General features: G+C 42.0%; 1 protein-coding gene across 4 annotated transcripts in view; it reads left to right on the forward strand.

Annotated features, from left to right (window-relative positions):
* The window catches only part of LOC309693536 (C-myc promoter-binding protein-like), an 89,199-nt gene that overhangs the window by 63,537 nt on the left and 4,186 nt on the right, over positions 1-21,476 (forward strand). For 2 of the 4 annotated variants that reach the window (XM_082512854.1, XM_082512855.1), the window contains 15 exons: positions 2,890-3,031; positions 6,639-6,767; positions 7,070-7,162; positions 8,340-8,459; positions 8,733-8,882; positions 9,971-11,154; positions 12,036-12,270; positions 12,757-12,848; positions 12,932-13,107; positions 13,758-13,919; positions 15,466-15,646; positions 16,390-16,644; positions 16,833-16,950; positions 20,327-20,489; positions 21,137-21,201. In XM_082512854.1, the coding sequence (XP_082368980.1) occupies positions 2,890-3,031; positions 6,639-6,767; positions 7,070-7,162; positions 8,340-8,459; positions 8,733-8,882; positions 9,971-11,154; positions 12,036-12,270; positions 12,757-12,848; positions 12,932-13,107; positions 13,758-13,919; positions 15,466-15,646; positions 16,390-16,644; positions 16,833-16,950; positions 20,327-20,489; positions 21,137-21,201 (3,265 nt within the window). The remainder of the gene's footprint in view (positions 1-2,889; positions 3,032-6,638; positions 6,768-7,069; positions 7,163-8,339; positions 8,460-8,732; positions 8,883-9,970; positions 11,155-12,035; positions 12,271-12,756; positions 12,849-12,931; positions 13,108-13,757; positions 13,920-15,465; positions 15,647-16,389; positions 16,645-16,832; positions 16,951-20,326; positions 20,490-21,136; positions 21,202-21,476) is intronic. The other 2 variants (XM_082512856.1, XM_082512857.1) reach the window with 1 other exon arrangement.

Consider the following 21,476-nt stretch of genomic DNA (forward strand, 5'->3'; position numbering starts at 1 on the left):
ATGAAATACTTGAAGTTGCCCAGGGCAGGGGAGCATGCAATGATCTGTACCTACAGTGGGGCAAAAAAGTATTTAGTCAGCCACCGATTGTGCAAGTTCCCCCACTTAAAATGATGACAGAGGTCAGTAATTTGCACCAGAGGTACACTTCAACTGTGAGAGACAGAATGTGAAAAAAAAATCCATGAATCCACATGGTAGGATTTGTAAAGAATTTATTCGTAAATCTGGGTGGAAAATAAGTATTTGGTCAATAACAAAAATACAACTCAATACTTTGTAACATAACCTTTGTTGGCAATAACAGAGGTCAAACGTTTACTATAGGTCTTTACCAGGTTTGCACACACAGTAGCTGGTATTTTGGCCCATTCCTCCATGCAGATCTTCTCGAGAGCAGTGATGTTTTGGGGCTGTCGCCGAGCAACACGGACTTTCACCTCCCGCCACAGATTTTCTATGGGGTTGAGGTCTGGAGGCTGGCTAGGCCACTCCAGGACTTTCAAATGCTTCTTACAGAGCCACTCCTTTGTTGCCCGGGCGGTGTGTTTTGGATCATTGTCATGTTGGAAGACCCAGCCTCGTTTCATCTTCAAAGTTCTCACTGATGGAAGGAGGTTTTGGCTCAAAATCTCACGATACATGGCCCCATTCATTCTGTCCTTAACACGGATCAGTCGTCCTGTCCCCTTGGCAGAAAAACAGCCCCATAGCATGATGTTTCCACCCCCATGCTTCACAGTAGGTATGGTGTTCTTGGGATGCAACTCAGTATTCTTCTTCCTCCAAACACGACGAGTTGAGTTTATACCAAAAAGTTCTACTTTGGTTTCATCTGACCACATGACATTCTCCCAATCCTCTGCTGTATCATCCATGTGCTCTCTGGCAAACTTCAGACGGGCCTGGACATGCACTGGCTTCAGCAGCGGAACACGTCTGGCACTGCGGGATTTGATTCCCTGCCGTTGTAGTGTGTTACTGATGGTGACCTTTGTTACTTTGGTCCCAGCTCTCTGCAGGTCATTCACCAGGTCCCCCCGTGTGGTTCTGGGATCTTTGCTCACCGTTCTCATGATCATTTTGACCCCACGGGATGAGATCTTGCGTGGAGCCCCAGATCGAGGGAGATTATCAGTGGTCTTGTACGTCTTCCATTTTCTGATGATTGCTCCCACAGTTGATTTTTTCACACCAAGCTGCTTGCCTATTGTAGATTCACTCTTCCCAGTCTGGTGCAGGTCTACAATACTTTTCCTGGTGTCCTTCGAAAGCTCTTTGGTCTTGGCCATGGCGGAGTTTGGAGTCTGACTGTTTGAGGCTGTGGACAGGTGTCTTTTATACAGATGATGAGTTCAAACAGGTGCCATTCATACAGGTAATGAGTGGGGGACAGAAAAGCTTCTTACAGAAGACGTTACAGGTCTGTGAGAGCCAGAGATTTTCCTTGTTTGAGGTGACCAAATACTTATTTTCCACCCTGATTTACGAATAAATTCTTTACAAATCCTACCATGTGGATTCATGGATTTTTTTTTCACATTCTGTCTCTCACAGTTGAAGTGTACCTCTGGTGCAAATTACTGACCTCTGTCATCATTTTAAGTGGGGGAACTTGCACAATCGGTGGCTGACTAAATACTTTTTTGCCCCACTGTATGTCACATGTCAAAGAATAAATAAAGGATTTTCATTCAGCATAAATGCGACATTGCATGATCAGTGAGAAGAGCTTTGACATCACAGCAGCAAACTGAACAGGTTTTAATGTTTGCAGATTTTTGGCCTCGGTGGGTTAGACAAACCATACCAACTGTTCTCTGTCATCAGTGCTCTTTCATATGGATCTGTCTTTGCACTACACGAGGCTGGACTGGGTTCATAGTCAGACTGTTATATCAGAGTAAGAAGTCAGTCAATCTCATTTAAAACTAAATCTCATTTATCTTTTAATTATGTAAAATGGGATATTGTTTTCAGCCAGTTCAACTGTCAGTATGAAACTAGAACCAGCAGGTGATGAACTTTACAAACAGCTGCAGTGTTTTAATTAATGAGTTCCAGAGATGTTAGCAGAGGGATTTTCTTTTAGCCCTTGGCAGAAATGGGGTATCATTTCCACTTGCTCTTCTGTTTCTTTTAAACTAAGCCCAACTAAACGGTCTGCTGCCTGTAGCTTCACATTTACTGGAGCAATATGAGGGTCATATTCTTCCAACTACCCTCACGAAGCACAATTCACAAAATGTCAAGCTTTTTTTTTCATGTTGCTCAGGATATCATCATCGATGCCATTCAGTTCAGCCTAAAAAGTAGTTCTTCCTTGAATACAAAATGTGCTTCTTCTCTAGCCCTCTTGTCACTGCTGACAGCTCAGTAGTGCGACCTTATTTAATGAAATCTTCTGAACCTGCATACAAAAAACGACGGTGTGATAAACCCAGTTCTGTTCGGCTGCGTATCACTTTTCTTTATTATTATTGTTATTTTTCCAGGGAGCCCCCCCCCCAATCAGCCTGTTGAACGTGACTTGGTTACCAACAGCTGCAATTCTGCTCTTCTGATCTTGAGTGTGACTGTAGATCTAATACCAGTGCAGTTAATGCCTTTGATGAAATATTCATTCAAGATGGGTTTATATGGAACAGAGATCGGTCCTATTTCAGTTCAGTCACTTCAAAATATTCAGTCGAAATAAAATGAATCAAGTCGGACGCTCGTCAGACTTGTCACGCTCATTTAGGAGAAGAATATGAAAATATTTTATTTTTGAATTAATTTGGCAGCAAACATTTTTCTTTTCATGATATGATAGGAATCTGTTTCCCCTCCTGATGTCATCCTATCCTCACATCCGTCCTCATTTTCTTTGTCCTGCTCCTTGCCCAGGCGGTACTGGAGAGCACATGGCCCTCCAGCACCAGAGGAGGATACTTCCTGTGGATGAAGCTAAGAAATGTCATACTGGGCGTGGCGCAGTTCAAACGGGCACTACGACGACACGCACCCCTCACCCAGAGCCCTCTGTCAGGTAACTGTGATCAGTAACAGTCTGCATTCCTGAGAAAAGAAATGTCCCTTTTTCTCTTATTAGTCTGTCATCTTTAATGAAGAGAGTCAGAGTCCTTGACCTGACACGTCCCCTGGTGATTTGCATTCAGTCTTGGAATACTGTTACTCCACAAGATCTGGATGTAACTAATCAAATTTGGCAATAAAGCAGTAAGTGTAGCATTGCAGGCAGAGCAGATGACACACAGGAGCATGCAGCTTGCAGCACAAGAGCCACAGACTGTCTCGTTAGCATTTTTTCCTGCTTAAATCTACTTATGATTTCAATGACAAACATGAACACACAACCAAACTCCAGGAAAAATGCACTGCTGATGTTGCTTTCCAGGCTTGATGGTTAATTAGTAGCTCAGGTGCAGTACATTAAAGAGGACTGCAACTAAAACTAATGATGTGTAATACTCACATGCCGCTGCAATGAGCCGAGAAGAAAAGGAGCACTACTGATTTTTCTTCTCATAATAATAAAAACATCAGCAGTACATGCAAAACATCTGACCGTAAGTTCAGTTGGACCTTCTGTAAGCCCAAGCAAACTTCCCTCACATTTTTCTATCAGACTTGCCCATCCATGAATGTCAAGCTCTGAAAACAAATTCTACCTGTCCACCATTCCTAAAATTAAATTTGCACCTATATTACAGTTGAAAGGTGAAACTCTAAAACACAGCTATCTCAGCATGCGATTGAACTCCCCTGCATGCCAGTGAACACCTGCACACTCACTGCATGCTAATCCCCAGCCTGCTAATCCCTGCTTTTTTAAGATACTGCCTGTTAGCAACGGGTGCATTGTGTTCTTCTCCACAGTTCAGTGCTGATTCAGTCTGAAAGAGCCAAAGGTTCCTGTGTGTTCCCATTTAACAAGCACACACTCATCCTTGCACAAGAAGCACACAAGCCACAATTGCACTATATCTTATTTATATTACACAACAAATTTCCATTACATGTGCACTGTCAAACAACTCTTTAGTCTACGCTAATAGCTAATTAGAATGAATCAATTTTATGTGCAACAGCTGAGCCTGTCTTCCTTATAATTAACACAAAATTACTAGATATTATCCTGCTAATAAATTTACCTTTTAGGAAATTTGGGCAAATTGTATAACCCAAGTGAACTGTTACAACCACTGTTTTATATAATTGGATTTTCTTCAAAGGGCCCGTGTCTGTAACTACTTGTGTGCAGTTGCCAACCTCAAAGAAATGTCATGCGTTCAAGCATGAAAATGGGAATAGGACATGTGAGTGAATTGGCAGTTATATGCAGTCTGTTTGTGAAAAAAATCTGTTGCCGTCTACATACAAAGAAATTAGGGCTGGGTATCGTCACTGATTTCTAGAATCGATTCAATTCCAATTCACAGGGTCCCCAAGCGATTCGATCCACGATTCGATTTAATTCGATTCGATTCGATTCAATACTATTTGAATCTGGGAAATTTTGACAGTCAGAAATATTATAATTCAGATCAGTACATTTACATATTTTTGTATCTATAAAAAGGAAGCTGACACACGCAAGACTTTATCAAAGGTGTGAGCATCACAGCAGATGCCTTTGTGTCAAAGTAGCTGAAGATAAAACACAGAAAAACATGAAGGTTTTCCTGGCCTGGGATTTTATAAAAATATTCTGCAGTACATCAAAAAACGAAAGAAAACCATTAATCAACACATGAACATTACCTCTGAAGTTACAGCGGTTTTATTAGCGACACGGCTAAGCGTTTTGCATAATTTTAAAAAGTTTAAATTTGTTCAGTATTGAACGGCAGAAATTAGGTTTTCTTTTCGGAAGTATATAAAACGAAAAAAAAAACCTCGGCCGACAGAGCTGTAAACAACGGTAGACTTGTGCGTAACAAGCAAGCAAATAATGAAGAAAACAGATTTTTAGACGGGAAACTGTTCTTGATACAGAGAGAGAGTGAGAGAGAGCTGTGCATCGTGGTCGAAGCAAAACAGTAAAAGTAAGAACGACAAACATCAAACATGACGATGTTTATGTGAAGCGTAGTTTGGATCTTCTTTTGCTGCTGGTTCGGTCAATATTGTTTGGAGAGACATCAAACTAACAGCTTTAGAATCAGCGCATAAAGGGCGAAAACACAAAGCGTGGACCCGCAGACAGAAACAAACCCACCCCTAAAAGAAATTCCAATGAAGTACTTACATTCAGAGTTCAACCAGAACCTCACAGATTTGAAAGATAAATTCCTCTAGTTGCTGCAGGACAGCATTTTTATTGCAAAATGATCGAGTGATCAGCAACCTTGCTTTTATATATGAAGCTAACCAGACTGCAACATGTTGGTAATCTGTCAGTTTTTACAAACTCAACAGCAGTTATTTGCAAAACTTTGCCAGTCTGCCTGAGACTGATTGCAGATTGTTTGGAGACAGGTTGCCTCCCACCAGGCAACCTGTGCAATCACCTTGCACTCATAAAGGGTCACCCAGATGTTGAGGGTCTTGCATGCTCAACCTCTGGACACCCTGCGGGTAGCTGCTACTACTTGGAATGAATCAATGAAAGAAACTCAGTGAAGCTCACCAGGCAGCCATGGATTTTTTTCTAGTCATGAGGAGGTTTCTGTCCTGTTTTTACTCTAGTGTGACTGAGCCATAAGTTAGACAGAAAATCAATTAAAAAATCTGATATAAATATACATAAAAACATGCAGAGGCTCATTTTCATAAACCATGACTCCTGTGTTATCAGTGGCACGCTATGTTACCTGATGTGTTACATTTTATGTAATAAAAGGCAGATTGACAATGTTAGTGCAGTGCTGACTTCGTGCTGATCAAAGAAGCATTACGTATTCACGTCATCAGCTTTGTTTTTAATCTAGTCCCAAAATGCTTTTCAAAAAAAAATATTTTGCTTTGAACTAAGTCAGAGTTGCTGGAGTGAGAGAAATGAAGACTTTTTCATGGAAGAGAGAAAGAACATTTCCTGAAATGTCATGGTCTGGCTCCTATGGGTACCATTCAGTGAGGCTTCCAATTGAGGACCTGTGTGGTGTCTGTCTGACAAATTAGAGACTGACATCATCTCACTCAGTTGTGCATCGAGGTCTTCTTTATTCTTTGGTCAGTCAGTTTGTGCTGTTCTGTGGAGGCCGTGGTGCTCGTGCTGTATGAAATCTGTTTACTACATCAACAAAACTTAATGTCTTTTAACAAAAATCCTGTTTCAAAGGAAAAAGTCATTTGGACATTTGAGAATATAAATGAACCCACAGAGGCAGATTTTTCCACACACTCATCTAGCTGTGCCAATACAGGGGTGATGGTTGCTCAAAATGGGCATCTGTACGCCTGCAAAGATACTCCAGTGTGATTTTAAGTAATCATTAATTTTCATTTAAAATATTTATGAGTTAATTTTCATGAAATGAAAACACGTTTTTCTTTCCACCCACAAAATAATTAATTTTCTATGCAATCCAAACTGGTGTAATTGATGTAAAAAGAGGTAAAAATAGAGCGGCTGTGTCTTGTTGAGCTTAAACGCCACCAGCCTCCTTTAACGCTTTGTTGTTTTTGGGCAGATGGCAGCGACCTGGACGCTGTGAGTCACGGCAGCCTGGATAGCTCTGCCGACACTAACCTGGTCGAGCAGGGCCCCTACGCCGCCGACTCCATCAAAGTAGACCCCACTGATGATAGATCTAGCACAGGTACACTTCAGATGGTTGCTGCGTGACTCCATCTTTCAATAGCAGCCATCTTATTCAACATCTTTTTCTTTTCTTTTTGTCACCCTTTCATCCTCCCTCCTCATTCGATCCACTCACCAACTCACTTACTCCTCATTTCCCTCTTCGATTTACACCTCCCTTCCTCCGCTTCCTGTTTTTCCTCCTGTTAATCCTTTTGTGCATCCATGATCGCCGCCTGGTTTTTGCGGCTGTGGTTTCTGCTCTGCTCTGTCCCTAACCTGCCTTCACTCTGGCCCTGCCTGTGTTGCCCTCGCATGCAGTCGGCTGTAGGGGCGGCAGCTTGGGCACCAGGGCCCCGGTGGCGCACTCACACGGTGGGGGCTTTGAGCTCAGAGAAGCCACCCTCCACCCAGGTAAACCCTCTCTCTCTCAGTCAGCCTTGTCTGATTCTGGTTGCGTTTGTCTGTGTTATCTATCTTAGCTGCTCTGCAACATTTTTTATTTTGCTCGTCATTGTCATTGTCACTGTTACGTGTTACTGTTTCTTGCTCTCCTCCCTGTGACTTCCTCTCCTCTTTCTTTCCTCCACTGTGTCATTGCTCCATCCAGCACATCAAAGTCCACTTCTATTTCCTTGCTCATTTTTCCCACGAGTTTTACTCTCACTCTCACTACTGAGTGATTTGTCTTTGTCAATTATGGCGAGTAATTATCCAGAGATGCATTCTTTTTGATTACGGAAATCATTTTAATCATGGAGATGGCACCTCAGCAGGAAGCGTCGCCTCGTGTGCATAAAGATTGAGAGTGAGACACAGCTCACAGCACAGCAGGTGGGAAGGACCTCCATGTGCAGCTAACTGGTTATTACTCTCCAGGATTTGGAGTTGTGTTACTCGCCGTCAGTTGCAAGTTGTTCTATGCTGTATCACAGCTGAGCTGTGCAGCCTCATGGTTTATTTAGAGGTGATTGCCACAAAGGCTCGTGTGGAGGATGAAAGAGGAGAACGAATCAATCAGCTCGTTGCCTGAGGACCCCGAAAACTTTTAGAGACAGATGGAAGCGTGAGCCTCGAGCCGTAGCAGTCAGAATCATTAGCAGCTGTAAAAATGCAGTTTGTTTTTATATGGTAACTGTAGATCTCTGCGTGCCTCGGGGGGGATTCCTTTATCCAGTACAGCTTAGCTGTTTTTTCTTCCTTCTCCCAGCACTAACAATGTGCCAGGCAGAACTGAGAAGATAAAGAGAAGAAAATGGCTCACTGGTTCATTCTCTCATAGATGTTTCATGTATCTCTCTTCCTACAGTGTAAAGCTACAGTAGATTCCTGTCCATGTAAGATTTTAGTCCCATAGCGCAATGCAGTGTATAGTGTTGTTATCTAGCATACAACATGGAAGTAAAGGGCTTGGACCTCAACTTTGTTCTTGAATTGTCCCTCTGCTTACACTTTCCGTGTGTGTGATGTGTATTTCTGTGACTTTGTGCTTTACTAGGTAGATAATTAGATATTCAGATAATCCACTGCCTGTGTTTGTCCTTGTCTTTCACCCAAGTTGTACTCTTTTTTTTTTCCTTCTTTTTTTTAGGTGATCAGTCAGACTTGGGTTATAATTCCCTGTCAAAAGAGGAGGTGCGGAGAGGAGACCCCGCTGGCCAGGACTCTGCCCCTGACAAAGACGACAAGAAGGAGAGCGACTGCAGCTCCTGTCAGTATTCTGTCTGATCTGATGTCACCTGATATTCCTTTGCCTTTAACTGTGGGAAAAAAACCCCTAACTTGGCAGCATTGTAGCCACGTGGGATTTCCCTTTCCTCTGCCTTGATCTTTCTGTCTCCTCTAGAGATGATTCATTCCTTTTGGTTTCTCATGAACATCAAAGCTTTCAGTTGTTTGTTGTCCTGCAGTTAATTTTTTTTTAAAGAATGTTGGTGTGTTTTGTGCTGTGTGCATAAATTGTAATTGTTTTTCGTGTTTGTAGTGTCAGAGACAGAAAGTGCCAAGGGAAGCAAAGATTGCCTCCCTCAGCTTGACTTGGAGATGAGTTCTTCCTTCAGACCCCGTGGCATTGTTCGCAGCAGCTGTCCATTTGATGACTCAGCCTGTAAACCCAAGAGCTCCGCCAGCGCAGGTAGTTGCAAACTTTAGAGCTTAATGTCTGTGAAGGTTCTCAGTCATCGTAGTCTAAGGAGCTTGGAAAGAAAAGCGTCTGGACTTCTTTAAGTTGCTTGAAGACGTTTTACCTCTCATCCGAGAAGCTTCTTCAGCTCTAAGGGTCAAATGGTGGAGAGTCCCAGATTTAAACCCAGTTTCCCCCCAAAGAGGGACAAAGGAGGTCACTCTTTCGAGGATGCCAACATTCACATTTTGGACAGAGAGGACAGATGGTTTTAAAGAGGAGTGAAAGAAGCCATTTACGTCCACTGTGAGCGACCATCTTTGAACAGAGGCGGTGGTTTACGACACCAACTGTCTGCCATCTATAATCCAGTTTTGAGATCCCTTCCCAGACGCCTTAACACCCACTCACATCCTGGGCCATCTGACCTCAGGAAATCACATGATAGGGTGGGGCCAGGTTTCGCAATGAGCTCACCCGAAACCCTGGCTGATTGTGACCCACACCCGCTTTCACACTTTGGCTCATGTTATTAGGTAGAGGATCATCAGGGGGTCCTTTGTCCCTCTTTGGGGGGGATACTTGCACTGGGTTTAAATCTGGGACTCTCCACCATTTGACCCTTAGAACTGAAGAAGCTTCTCGGATGAGAGGCGAAACATCTTCAAGCAACTCAAAGAAGTCCAGACGCTTTTCTTTCCAAGCTCCTTAGACTTTAGAGCTTAATAGATTTTCTAATGTGGTACCTTAACTGTCTCTCTCTGCTGTAATTCACATTTCAAGGTTTTCTTTTTGGGATTTCCTCAATATAAACATAGGAGTGCCTTGGACAATTTACCCGTACTCATACTTTTATTTTGTGACAAACAGTTGAAATTATTTAGCTGTTTCAGTTCACAGCTTTATTTTTTGGGTGTTCCTTGTTGAAAGGCTCCTCTGTAGTTATAGTTGGTGTCTTTCCTCATGTGCACAAGCTGGACTGAGGCCATGATCTTTTCTCTAACATTGAAAATTAACAAGTCAAGTGATCTCACTTCCTTTGCTCACTCGTGCCATCTCCTGATACAAATGCCATTTTTCTCTTTCTCCCTGTCTGCCAGACCACGTTGCAGGTCTCCTCTTCACTACCTCCCTGGATGAGATTGGTGAGATTCAGACAAACAGTTTGCTCCGGAGACATAAGAGCACTCTGGAGGAGGTGGTGGGCAGCGCCAGCAGTGGCTCTGCGCTTGACTGGCAGGGTGTAAAGAGCCGTCGGCTGAGTGGTGACACTGTGGGAAGCAGTGGGAGTGGCACCACTGTCCTGGGCCTGGGCATGAGCCAGGGTGAAACTGATCCAGATAAAATCGCAGGACACCTGGGCGCAGATGCTAAAATCCTCGCTGGTGCCAACTTCACTAAGGCTAGGAGGCCTCATTCCCTGGCTCTGGGTGGGCTCGAGGGGGTAGCTGCTAAGTCACACGCTGCCAGGAGTAGTGATCACAGGGAAGTGGATGAGGAGGCGGAGCGGCAGGACTCCAGCGATGAGGACAGGAACAATACAGAGGCCATTTTTGATCTGGAGGATTTGGATTTCGAAAAGCCCTCTAAGGGGGCAAAACCTTATAAAAAAGCTGTTGAACGTAGCGCCAGCTATGGTGGTGTGAGCACCATGACAAACAGAGGCACTGTGAAGCGCACAGGTATTGAAACAGGCTACGACCCTCTCTCCCTCCTGGCAGCAGAGTCTGATCAGCAAAATGAGGAACGGTACACGGAGGGGGACCAGGCCAGCACTCCTAGTGCCCGGAGGCACCTGGCCAGGGAGATTGAGCTCTACATGAACCACATGGGCAGCCCGCTGAGCAGCCGCACGCCCAGTCTGGACTTCCAGGACCCAGCCAGCCCCGTCCTCCTCCACCATTCCTCACTCTCTGCTTCCTCCCGCAGAGCCAGCCTCCCCCACAGCTCCCCCCTCAGGACTGCAGGAGTGTCTCGCTCCCGCACCTTCCAGCCGCCGTCGCCCTCGCAGCCCATCTCGCGCCAACATCTGTGGTCTTCGCCTCCAACTCGAAGCTTGAGCACCACCCCCAGCCCGAGTCCTCGACCCAGCCCCTACAGAGAGAGGGCGGACAGGATGAGCCTGACGTCACCTTCACTCTCCTCCTCCTCTTTTGCTTTAGATACACTCCTGACGCCAACACTGGATGTGTTCAAGACCAGCATGTTCTCTGCTGGGAAGGGAGTAGCAGAGAAAGCGAGCCGCTGGTACACGCGCCTTGCCACATACACAACACCCACCAAGGTACAGAGTCCTGCTCTCTCTTTTCATTGAAAAAAATAAATATGGTGTGCTGACCACATACAAAATAGGCTTTAGTTTGATTTTGATATTTTAGAGAAAATTCACAGGAACCTCAAGATTTCTCAAAATCGTCTGGCTGACGCCACCATTTTTGTTTGTTTTAGAGTATTAGATGTGAATTTACACCCTAATTTTAAACCAATAATGTATGTTTTAAGTGAAAAATATCTCCAACTACTGTGCAAACGCCTGTAGTCTTATTGATAGAGAATCTGTACTTCTACACTGTAACAAGTTTGTGCCAGTGACTTACATCAACTATTAACTATTCTATAACTCAGCATATGAATGAGACCAAAGCCTGTGTGCTGCTGCCATCTTGTGGCCGTCCAGCAGGATTCTGTGAAATCCTACATTAGTAATTGTGTCATTGTGTTCTGCTCTTTATTATAAAGTTTCCAAAACAATAGAGAAGAAACACCACAAAACAAAAATCTCTCCCAAAGACAGTACATAATCTTCTCCTGCCATGTGCAAACTGTGTGAGTGTTCCTTTTGTGAGACATTTCAGAAATGTGTGTCCTCATTGGAGTTTTTGAGACTTTCACATTATCCATGTGAATTCTTCCCCCTGAAAAACCTAAATAAATTGCACAATTTAGTAGCACAGTTTGTTGTTTTTTTGTTTTCTTTCATATAAGCAACTAAATATTGTACCTGTAGATTTGAGTGATTCGTGCTGTGGTTTCGTTTATATTTTTACATTGATCTTCTTGGAGGCAGTCAGAGTTACTAATAAGTCATTTAAAATAATCTGCAGTTGCTGTGAAAGTTTGAAGTTAGACTGGCAAAAACTGAAATGCTCTGCTCTCCTCATCCAGGACAGCCAGAGTGACCGTTTGAGCGTGTCCTCCCTCGGTGCGGGAGATCCAGACTGCTCCTCACTGTTAGATGAGGACTCTGGAGACACAGAGCACTCAATGGTCTTTCCATTGAGGAATGGCCCTGTTGGCCCTCCAGGACCTCGCAGGAGTCCCAGACGCAGCCCCCTCCGCAGCCATCTGGATAGTCCCACTGCAGGATCGAGCTACGGAAGACCCACATCTCTGCTCCCTGGTCAGCACAAGATTCACTCAAATGAATGTTCTTTTTCCTTTTTAAAAAATTGTGCATTTTTTGCTTTTTATTTTTTAATTTCTTTCTGTTTCGTGCTGCTTTGTTTTCTTTCTTTAATATCATTCTCATGTGCGTTGTGTTGGACTCATAAAGCACTCTGTGTTTATGTGAAAAGCACTGTATAAATAAATGCTTGATTCTAGGCAACGGGTTTCTACTTATCAACCAAGAAACGCTATCGCTGTATTTTCCTCTTTAGTGTAGTCAATGAAAAAACAAAGCTTTGCAGTTTGTATAGAAGAATATAGAATTTGATTATCTACAGTATGCTTTAGACCTGCTTTCAGTAGTCTGGCCTGTTCTTTATGGCAAACATTAACACACCAAGATGGAAAATGACAAGTAGTCTGATAAGAATAAAGAATAAATTCAAATAAATATAATTGCCCCCTCACATATTCTGACAGTTTGTTCATCCTGATGCAGGACTGCCTGGCTTCTCTCTGCCAGACAAGTCGGACCTCAGCTCTTCACGGTACACCAGCAACACTAGCATCTTCAACAACTACGCCATGGAGGTAAAACTGCAAGATAAAAAATATCAAAACTAATCTTCCACAGAAGCTAAACGTGTCTCTGCGTCTGTGTCCTCTTCCTCCAGCTGCTGATCTCCAGCTGTTCTCGCTGTAAGACCTGCGACTGCCTGGTGTATGATGAGGAGATCATGGCCGGCTGGACAGCAGACGACTCCAACCTGAACACCACCTGCCCCTTCTGTGGAAACCCATTCCTGCCGTTCCTCAATGTGGAGATCAGGGACATGCGAGGACCTGGCAGGTAGGCAAATGCTCAAGTGCTGTATGTGTGTATGCTGTTTTTATGTGCTTGTTGACTATTGACTATATTGTCAAAAAAGATGAAATAAATCACCTTCAATTCTTCTCCCCTTCATCTTTTCCCCCTCCGTCCATATTGATTAAATGCCAGAATTATGTAAAGTTACTTTTTAAATGATCTAAGGCTTGCTTCGTTTCAAATAAAGTTCAACCAAAAGTTAGAGTTGAGACACGTACATTCTTAGTCATTAATTATTACGCGTTTAACACACTGAAACTAAGGTGACCTTCATCAGAACTTTATGGATGTTGTGTTAGCCTAGCTTTAGCATAAGCACATCCAAGTGGAGATATGACTAAATTAAAAGTCATATCATTTTTTTAGACGACACCAAAATGTTGTAAGTGGGCTCCAGACTTGAGTGCTTTTGGTCTCAAAAGCAAAGAACCCCACAGGTGTAATTGATTATTTCTGTTACTTGATGTTCTCTTCAGTATCGATAACGCTGCTTCAGGTAAGTAAGAAGAATACAGACAAGCACAAAACCTTCATTGTGATTAAGTTCTACTTAAAGTTCCACTACTTGAGAAATGTCTTATTAAGTACTGATTAAGTAATGTTTTTTTTTCCTTTTTCTCTCCTCTCTGCAGGCTCTTCCTGAAGGGCAGCCCATCAGTAGATGAGGCGACGACCTCGTCATATTCTGCCTCCACAGGGCTGGACACAGGGACATCCACCTTGTCTACTCCCTGTCCCACGACAGCTATCTCCCCTCAGTCCCCTATGATTGCTGTGCAGGAGTGCTCAGCAAGGTATGCACTCATACTCAGTGTTAAACTACATTCTTACATTTACATTTGTTTACATGCTCTTGTCAAAATCAAAATATTTGCTAGTTTTCTTTTGAAAATTTAAGAAATTCTTTAAGAATTAAAGTGTGGACAGTAGTGACAAATGAAACCCTCTGACTGAAACTGGAGCACGTACAGTAAAAAGAACACAATTACTGACTGACAGAGATAAACAAAACATTTGTTGTATAATGAAAAGCTTGAGGCTACATTAGCTGCTGCTAACATACCACACCTGAATGTAGTGGAGCTTTTGGCTACTTATGTTTTTGCTCATTTCTGATTTAAATTTAGTATCAAAACATGTTAGTGAGACAAATAATCATACAAATGTTTTTAAAATCTTTCACAATATTTGTTAACAAGCAATGCATGAAAACATGAAAAGATGGTGCTTTGTCTAAAATATGAAAAAATAAATTAAAATAAGTACTGCACTGTTGAGACACCTTCAGATTAAAAGGACTTCTTTTTGTTCTGTTTGTTTGTTGTCTGTGCTTCCGTATCTTTTACCTCGTGTCTTGTACAACTGTTACAATGTTATTATGGCCTGAGATCTGAAATACAGTGCGATGATCATCATCATCATTAAAAATTTTGTTCTTCCTGTAGTTTAGTTTTAGATGTGCTGTATGATTTTATTTTTTTTAATTTATTTGTGGACCTCTGCTCATCTTCATGCAGCTTGTCTGGTTACACAATGCTATTGAACTGAAAAGCTACTGTAGCTGCATCCACACACTCCACATCTGCATTGTAAAAGAGCAGTGAATCTGCATCACCTGTCCTAACAAAGCTCAGTGTGTGTGTGCCTGTGTGAGTGTGTGTGTGTGCAGGTGCAATTTTGTGAGGTATTTGGGGGGAAACTTGAGATTATGAAATGTGTGAGCAATAGGGATGAACAGAAACAGATATATCGCTAAAATACTTGACATAGAGCAAGCAAACAGATGTGTATTTACCACAATTGTGGCATTAATTGCTTTTGAATTATGTTCCCTGATCTGCATCCAAGTGTAGACAAGTACAAGTTGAATAAATTAATACCATGAAAATTTGTCTGGTCTTTATTAAACACAGCTCAGTACACAGTGGGCAAATAATTGAACATGTGAAAACATCCTTTAGCTGCAGGATGAGAAGGGATTTTGAACTATTGCTCCTGTTTCAGTTTATCAGTCAGGTGATGCCACAGGATTTCAAGTTGGTTAAAGTTAGTATTCACACTTGGCCATTTAAAACCTGAATTTTCTCTTCCAGCCACTCTGGTTTTCATTCCTGCTGTGCTTTGAGTCACTGTTTGCTTCAGGTTGCTGCCCTGACACTCTCCTGTAAAATATACAGTTTGTAATTCGAAGGCAGAGTGAAATTTCTTAATGTGATCTAAAGAAATCAGTGTTGCTGTTTATAGAAAAGTAACACTATACCTAATCATTGACCCTATGTTCAAATAGTCAGTATTGTCTATGGGAAAAAGGGCCAAATTGTCTTTGCTGTATCTTTGCAGGTCTCGGTCAACCAGGGATCAAGGCATCAATATACCCGTAGAACGCCGGCAGGGGGCGCTATCCTCTGGAGCTCCTATAGCCCGTAGTGTCAGCGCCTTTGGTCCTCTGGATGAAACGACCCGACACAACTGCTGTTTGCCAACATCAGGCAGCCTGCCCAGTTGTCTGAACGAAGCCACGGTAAGGCTGGACTGGTGTGTGTACGGCATGTCTTGAATCCGTGAACTTAAGTGTTCATGTTCGGTACCTCTAGTAGTTTACTCTGGGAACAAAATACACAATGAAAGGAGAGACAGAGGTTTTAAAACGTCCAGTTCTGAAAATAATGCAAACCAAAACAAAAACCTGTTGCTGCATATCCCTTTGTGTTGGATAACTTCAAACCTGTCTTCATTAATATTTAACCATAACAATGTTAATCACTCACATCTCCTGCATATATAAATAAGTCATTTGGCTGTAGCTCAGGTGGCAGAGCAGGTCAGCCACTAATCAGAAGGTCGGTGGTTCGATCCCAGGCTGCATCCTGGCTGCATGTCAAATATCCTTGGGCAAGATACTAACCCCATGTTTGCCTACTGGTGGTGGTCAGAGGGCCTGGTGGCGCCTGTGTCCGGCAGCCTCGCCTCTGTCAGTGCGCCCCAGGGCAGCTGTGGCTACAATGTAGCTTGCCATTGCCAGTGTGTGAATGTGTGTGTGAATGGGTGAATGACTGAATGTAGTGTAAAGCGCTTTGGGGTCCTATGGACTAGAAAAGCGCTATACAAATGCAGGCCATTACCATTTGTCATCCATCGATCCATCCATTCACTTTCGTCTGCTTATCTGGGGCTGGGTTGCAGCCCACACAGAGGAATTCCCAGGCCAGATCTAGAGCACAAGCTGGCTGTGAACCTAAGCAGTTCTCTTTTTGTGACACTCAGGACCCACTGAGTATGGAGTGGCGGCTTCACAACCCAGAGCCTGTGACGGTTCCCTACCTGAGCCCACTGGTGCTGTGGAAGGAGCTCGAGAGTCTGCTGGAGAACGAGGGCGACTCAGTGATCACAGAGGCTGACATGGTGGACCATCACCCCATCATCTACTGGAACCTGGTCTGGTACTTCAGACGGCTGGACCTACCCAGCAACCTGCCAGGTCTCATCCTCACCTCTGAGCACTGCAACAGAGACTCCCAGGTCGGACATGCGCACACGCACGCACGCGCACGCACGCACACGCACGCACACGCACACACACGCACACACACACACACACACAAAAGATCCAATGGCTTGTGATAATGGAAGAAAAAAGAAAGGAATATTTTTTTGTTTCACAGCATTTTTCAGCATTGGCACGTCTGACTCACACTGTTTCTTCTCAGATCCCTCACCACTGGATGTCTGAGGACAGTAAACATGTGTTGATCCAGATCCTGTGGGACAACCTCAAGCTGCACCAGGACCCCATCCAGCCTCTGTACATCCTCTGGAACACATACAGTGAGTTGCACTGCTTGGACATGTTTTCTATTTCCTCAGATATTGGGGAAATTTGCTCAGGTCCTGTAACCGTCTGTCCAAAATGAAAATACAAAAAAGAAGAGAATATTGTAAAACCTGTGTATAGATGGAGGTTCTTTCAGCAGCTCTCAACCAAAAACAGAGAGAGATTTTTTTGTGTGTGTTAGGTAAGTTAATTAACGTTTTTTATGAAATTCAATAAAAACCCTTTTAACACATTTATGTGTGTTAGGGTGAGTATATGCCTGCATATATGCATAAAACATATCTATGCATAAGCTTTTTTTGCCTCACTTCGTTTTAATGTTAGTACAGATGTTCAACAATGTTAAATAATAACTGTATATATATTCTAGAAGCAGTTTGATCAGAAAGCCTCCTGTGTATATATGCTGAACAATAATATTGTTTTTAAAGGTGAGACCACTCATCTATAATATTAGTAAGTACATTTCCATCTGCCTAATTTTGTCCATATTTTAACAAAAAAGTGGGAAACAAAAGAAAATCCAAACATGGGCTCGCCTCAAACTTTTTTAATTACAGTTACAAACTGAATATATTCTGCTGTGTTTTAATAATTTCAGTAAATTTGAATTAGTTCCACCGACTTCTAATATTCACATAGTAGTAGTAGTAGATGCACATTTTTTTCTAATTATATTTTCTTTTGAGGTTTCTGGAAGTTTTCTGGGCTAAACTTGAATGAAAGCCTGACTGGTGACAATCAAAAGACAAGAAAATGTAACTGTCATTTGCTCTCCCAAAGATCCATCACAATTAAACACCCCTAAATCCACACTAGGTAGCAAAGTTAGGAAGAAGTAGTATTGTTTATCAGTCTTCATACAAAGGCCACACAAAGGACGGGGCTGCTGTCAGGACAACTGCTTTAGAGGGTTTTTAAAACAGCCACTTGACCCTGGGACCAATCAGCAGCTGCCAGCTCTCCAATCAGGAATGACCTCCAGAGACTCTTAACAGAACACACAGAACTAAATCCAGCCACTGTGATCCAAATTATGGCCAGGGCTGTAACACAGAGTTCTAAGTAGCACGAAGTAAAACATAATAAGATTATTTATGAAATGTGTGGCTGAAAAATTACAGAAGCTTTCACTAAAATGCTTTATACAGTATGCTTAAAAATGCTTAAAAATAAGTAATCCAGTTTGTCCTTACTAACAGATAAAGGATGGAAATGCTCATCGATTACTATTTTGTTTTTCAGCATTTCTCAGGATTGAAACTTGTTATGTTCCAAGTTCCAATCACAAGAGTGAGTTAAACTAAAGAAAAGATATTCAGGATTAAAATGAGAATTAGAATTTCAAAAAAAGCCCGGTCGTTTAAATGAGTCTGAAGTTGCAGGGTTTTTTGGGGTTTTTTTGGGGGGGGGTCTTCTTTTTTTTTAGTCCTGGGAACAGCTGGATTTGTGAGGGCGAATACCACAGCCTGGTGCTAACATGTCTGCAGTAACTGACTGTTTAACGGAGGAGGAGGCGCAGTGGCCGATCTGTGTGCTAACAGGCTGTGTCTGCTCTCTGTCTTGCAGGACTTAATTGTACTCTGTTGTTAGAGAGTGAGTGTTCACCTCTGCTGCAGACGGCCTCAGATGAGTCCTGTTGTTTGTGTGCTGTCCTCTGCTCTGGCTGTTTCCCTCTGTTCTGTGTCCTTTGCTTGTTGCACTGCAGTGTTGTCTGTGGAAAGTCAGCGGCTGGTTTCCCAGTGTTGGAATGAAAGTGTTTGTGCGGTGTAAAATCTTACTGAGACTTTGACTCTGAGGTGGTTTTGACATGTTTGCCTCAAATACAGCCCTGCTCTGTATTTGAACGTGGGTTTGCATCTGTGGTGACTGTCCGCTGTGTTTGTCCACTTGTAATGAGGACATTCAGCAACGTGTGGTGCTTAAAGGGCTGGGTACTGAACACCGACCGCTGCCACTCCTGAACACTGTTACTGTTTGTAGTTTAACAGGCAATCTGTGTAAAGTTTGACATTCTTATTTATTAGAAGTTAGCTTCTAAATATATTGCAACTTTTAACCTTCAGAAATAGTTTTATATAAATCATACTATGTTATATGTACTAACAGGAAGTTAGTACAGAGCTTCAGGTTGCAGTACTGGTGGGTCTTTAAACTGTAAATATAGACATGACAGTGTTTTATGGCCCTAGTATCCTAGGAAATTAGTATGTTATGTAACTTCTAACAATTTCATAAACAAAAATATATTTTATGCTAATATTTGAGTATAGTAGTAGTAATTTTTTTGTGCATGCATGAAAATGTCTGATAATATGTATTTATCCCTGAGGGTATCTGCCCATCTTACAACATTACTATATCATTTACTATATCAATAGTAATTAAATACTTATATGAAACTAAAGGCAAAATATGAATGTAATATGTGTTCCTGGATATGTGTACATATATTATAAAACTTCCATCTTTTTATATTAAAAAGTGAAGCAGTATGTAGGTAGGAGCAGTAATAATGCAGTTCTGTGCTGAGAATAAATGAGAAATATCAGTGAACAGTTGTATTGCATGTAATGTAATCTTATGGTAACTGTTTGAAGTATATTTCGGGGGCTATTTTCAGTTTTATTTATGCAGCACAGCGGAGGCACAAATATGAGACTAGACAGCAGAATAGGGGAGACGTGCACATGTGCAGTCAGGGCTCTGCTGTAAGGACATTTTTACCACATGTATGTACTCTCACAATGCTGTTATAATAAGCTAATTATAATATAATGTATAATATATAATTTTAACTATAATTTAATTTGAACTTACCTGAAGAGAGAAAGAAGATAACTACACTGGTCAAGTATAAAGCAACAAATGCAACAATTCTTCATGACAGGATGTTGAGTCGTAGTTTTCTAGCAGAGTTTCTGAAGTGAATTAGTTAAGCTTTGAGAGGAAACTGTACTGTTTGGCAGAACAGATTGTAATGACTGTAATTACAAGGAACCACGTAACGTGTAACAAATAATTACTCTTAAATTTAAATCTTAAAAGCTACAGATAACATTATTTTTATTTTAATGTATATGACAAGTAAAGTATTCAGTTGTTAATTTGTATATTGCCGGGTTACATTCATTATGTACTGTGCATCCACTTTTTAACCCATGTTTTTCATTATAATATTATTGTACTAGATTTACTTATTCAACATCTGCAAGTGTAGTACCACTTTATGCCTTCCAGATACCCAGCCCCAAGTGCTTCTCATCAGAGAGAGTGCCCACTCTTCACAGATGATCTATTATTGAAATTATTTTCACATGTCTGATGCAAAATCATGATGAATTGTGTGCGTGTGTGCTTGTGTTCCAGATGTTGGTTACCCTGTGTCTCGGCCAGTCCCAGAGGAAGAAAAGCCGTTCAGTGAGGAGCTGCTGCACAGTATGGTGAAGAGCATCCAGAGGAACGACGTCAGCCGCCCGATGGCTCAGCTGCTGCAGCTGCTGGGGCAGACGCTCGGGGTCAAAAGGCAAAGGTCAGCACCAACTGTTCAGTCACGTATAAGGACAATTCATATTTGAAGGCTTTTCCAGTTATATTGTAATATAAATTGGCCACAAATGCAGTAATAAGGCATTTATTATGTGTAAAATACACAGGCCGTGCAGTTTTGTTTGGTAATATTTTCAGCTGTGGATTGATATAAATTCAGTCCTCTAGTCAGTGCCGTTGGGTTAGTGGGAAGTGTATGTCACAGAGTCCGGAAATGTGACACACTGAAACATGCTCGCAGAGAGATGCACTGTGCTCATCAGGGAGTGTTATTTGGAGAGTTGATTTGATTATTGTTCTTATTTTCATTCACTTAACCCCGACAACCACAAACGAGCAGTCAATTTACACAGTTTCCAATTATTGTACTTGCAGTAACAGGACCTGAGAGGGAAAAGGGAGACAGCATGACTGTTTAATACCTGCTTGAATGTTTGCATGAAGGCAGCAAAGTTTGCCTTGTGCTTCTGCTCATTATGATCGGCGTGTCTGTTCATCTAATTATTGTGTTTATGGAAGAAAGACCTACCAGTTTGGGTTTAGGAAAAAGTGATTCAAATATACACGTTTAAAGCACTCACTCATCTGCCATTTATACTGATCGCATGTGACCTCGCCTTTCTTCCTCAGGAGTTTGTACAGGGACATCCTCTTCCTGTCCTTGGTGGCTCTGGGAAAAGATAACATTGATATTGGTGAGTATTAAGTTTATGTCTTGGATGTGTATGTTTTAAAAGAGTGTTTCTTACATAACATACGTATATATGTGTGTGTGTCAATAATTCATTTGATTAACTCTATTGTAAAATTCATAAAACAGCATGAATTCATTTAAACCTGAACTTTGGGGGAAGTATTAATAAGCTATAAATGAACCTAACTGTATATGCAGCATCACTGCTCTTCACAGCAATTGTATTAGCGAGCTATTTATTAGATTTTTAGAACTTTAAAGATTTTTTTGAGTTTT

The sequence above is a fragment of the Aulonocara stuartgranti genome, assembly GCF_965226115.1.
Source record: "Aulonocara stuartgranti genome assembly, chromosome: 1".
NCBI classification, from domain to species: domain Eukaryota; kingdom Metazoa; phylum Chordata; class Actinopteri; order Cichliformes; family Cichlidae; genus Aulonocara; species Aulonocara stuartgranti.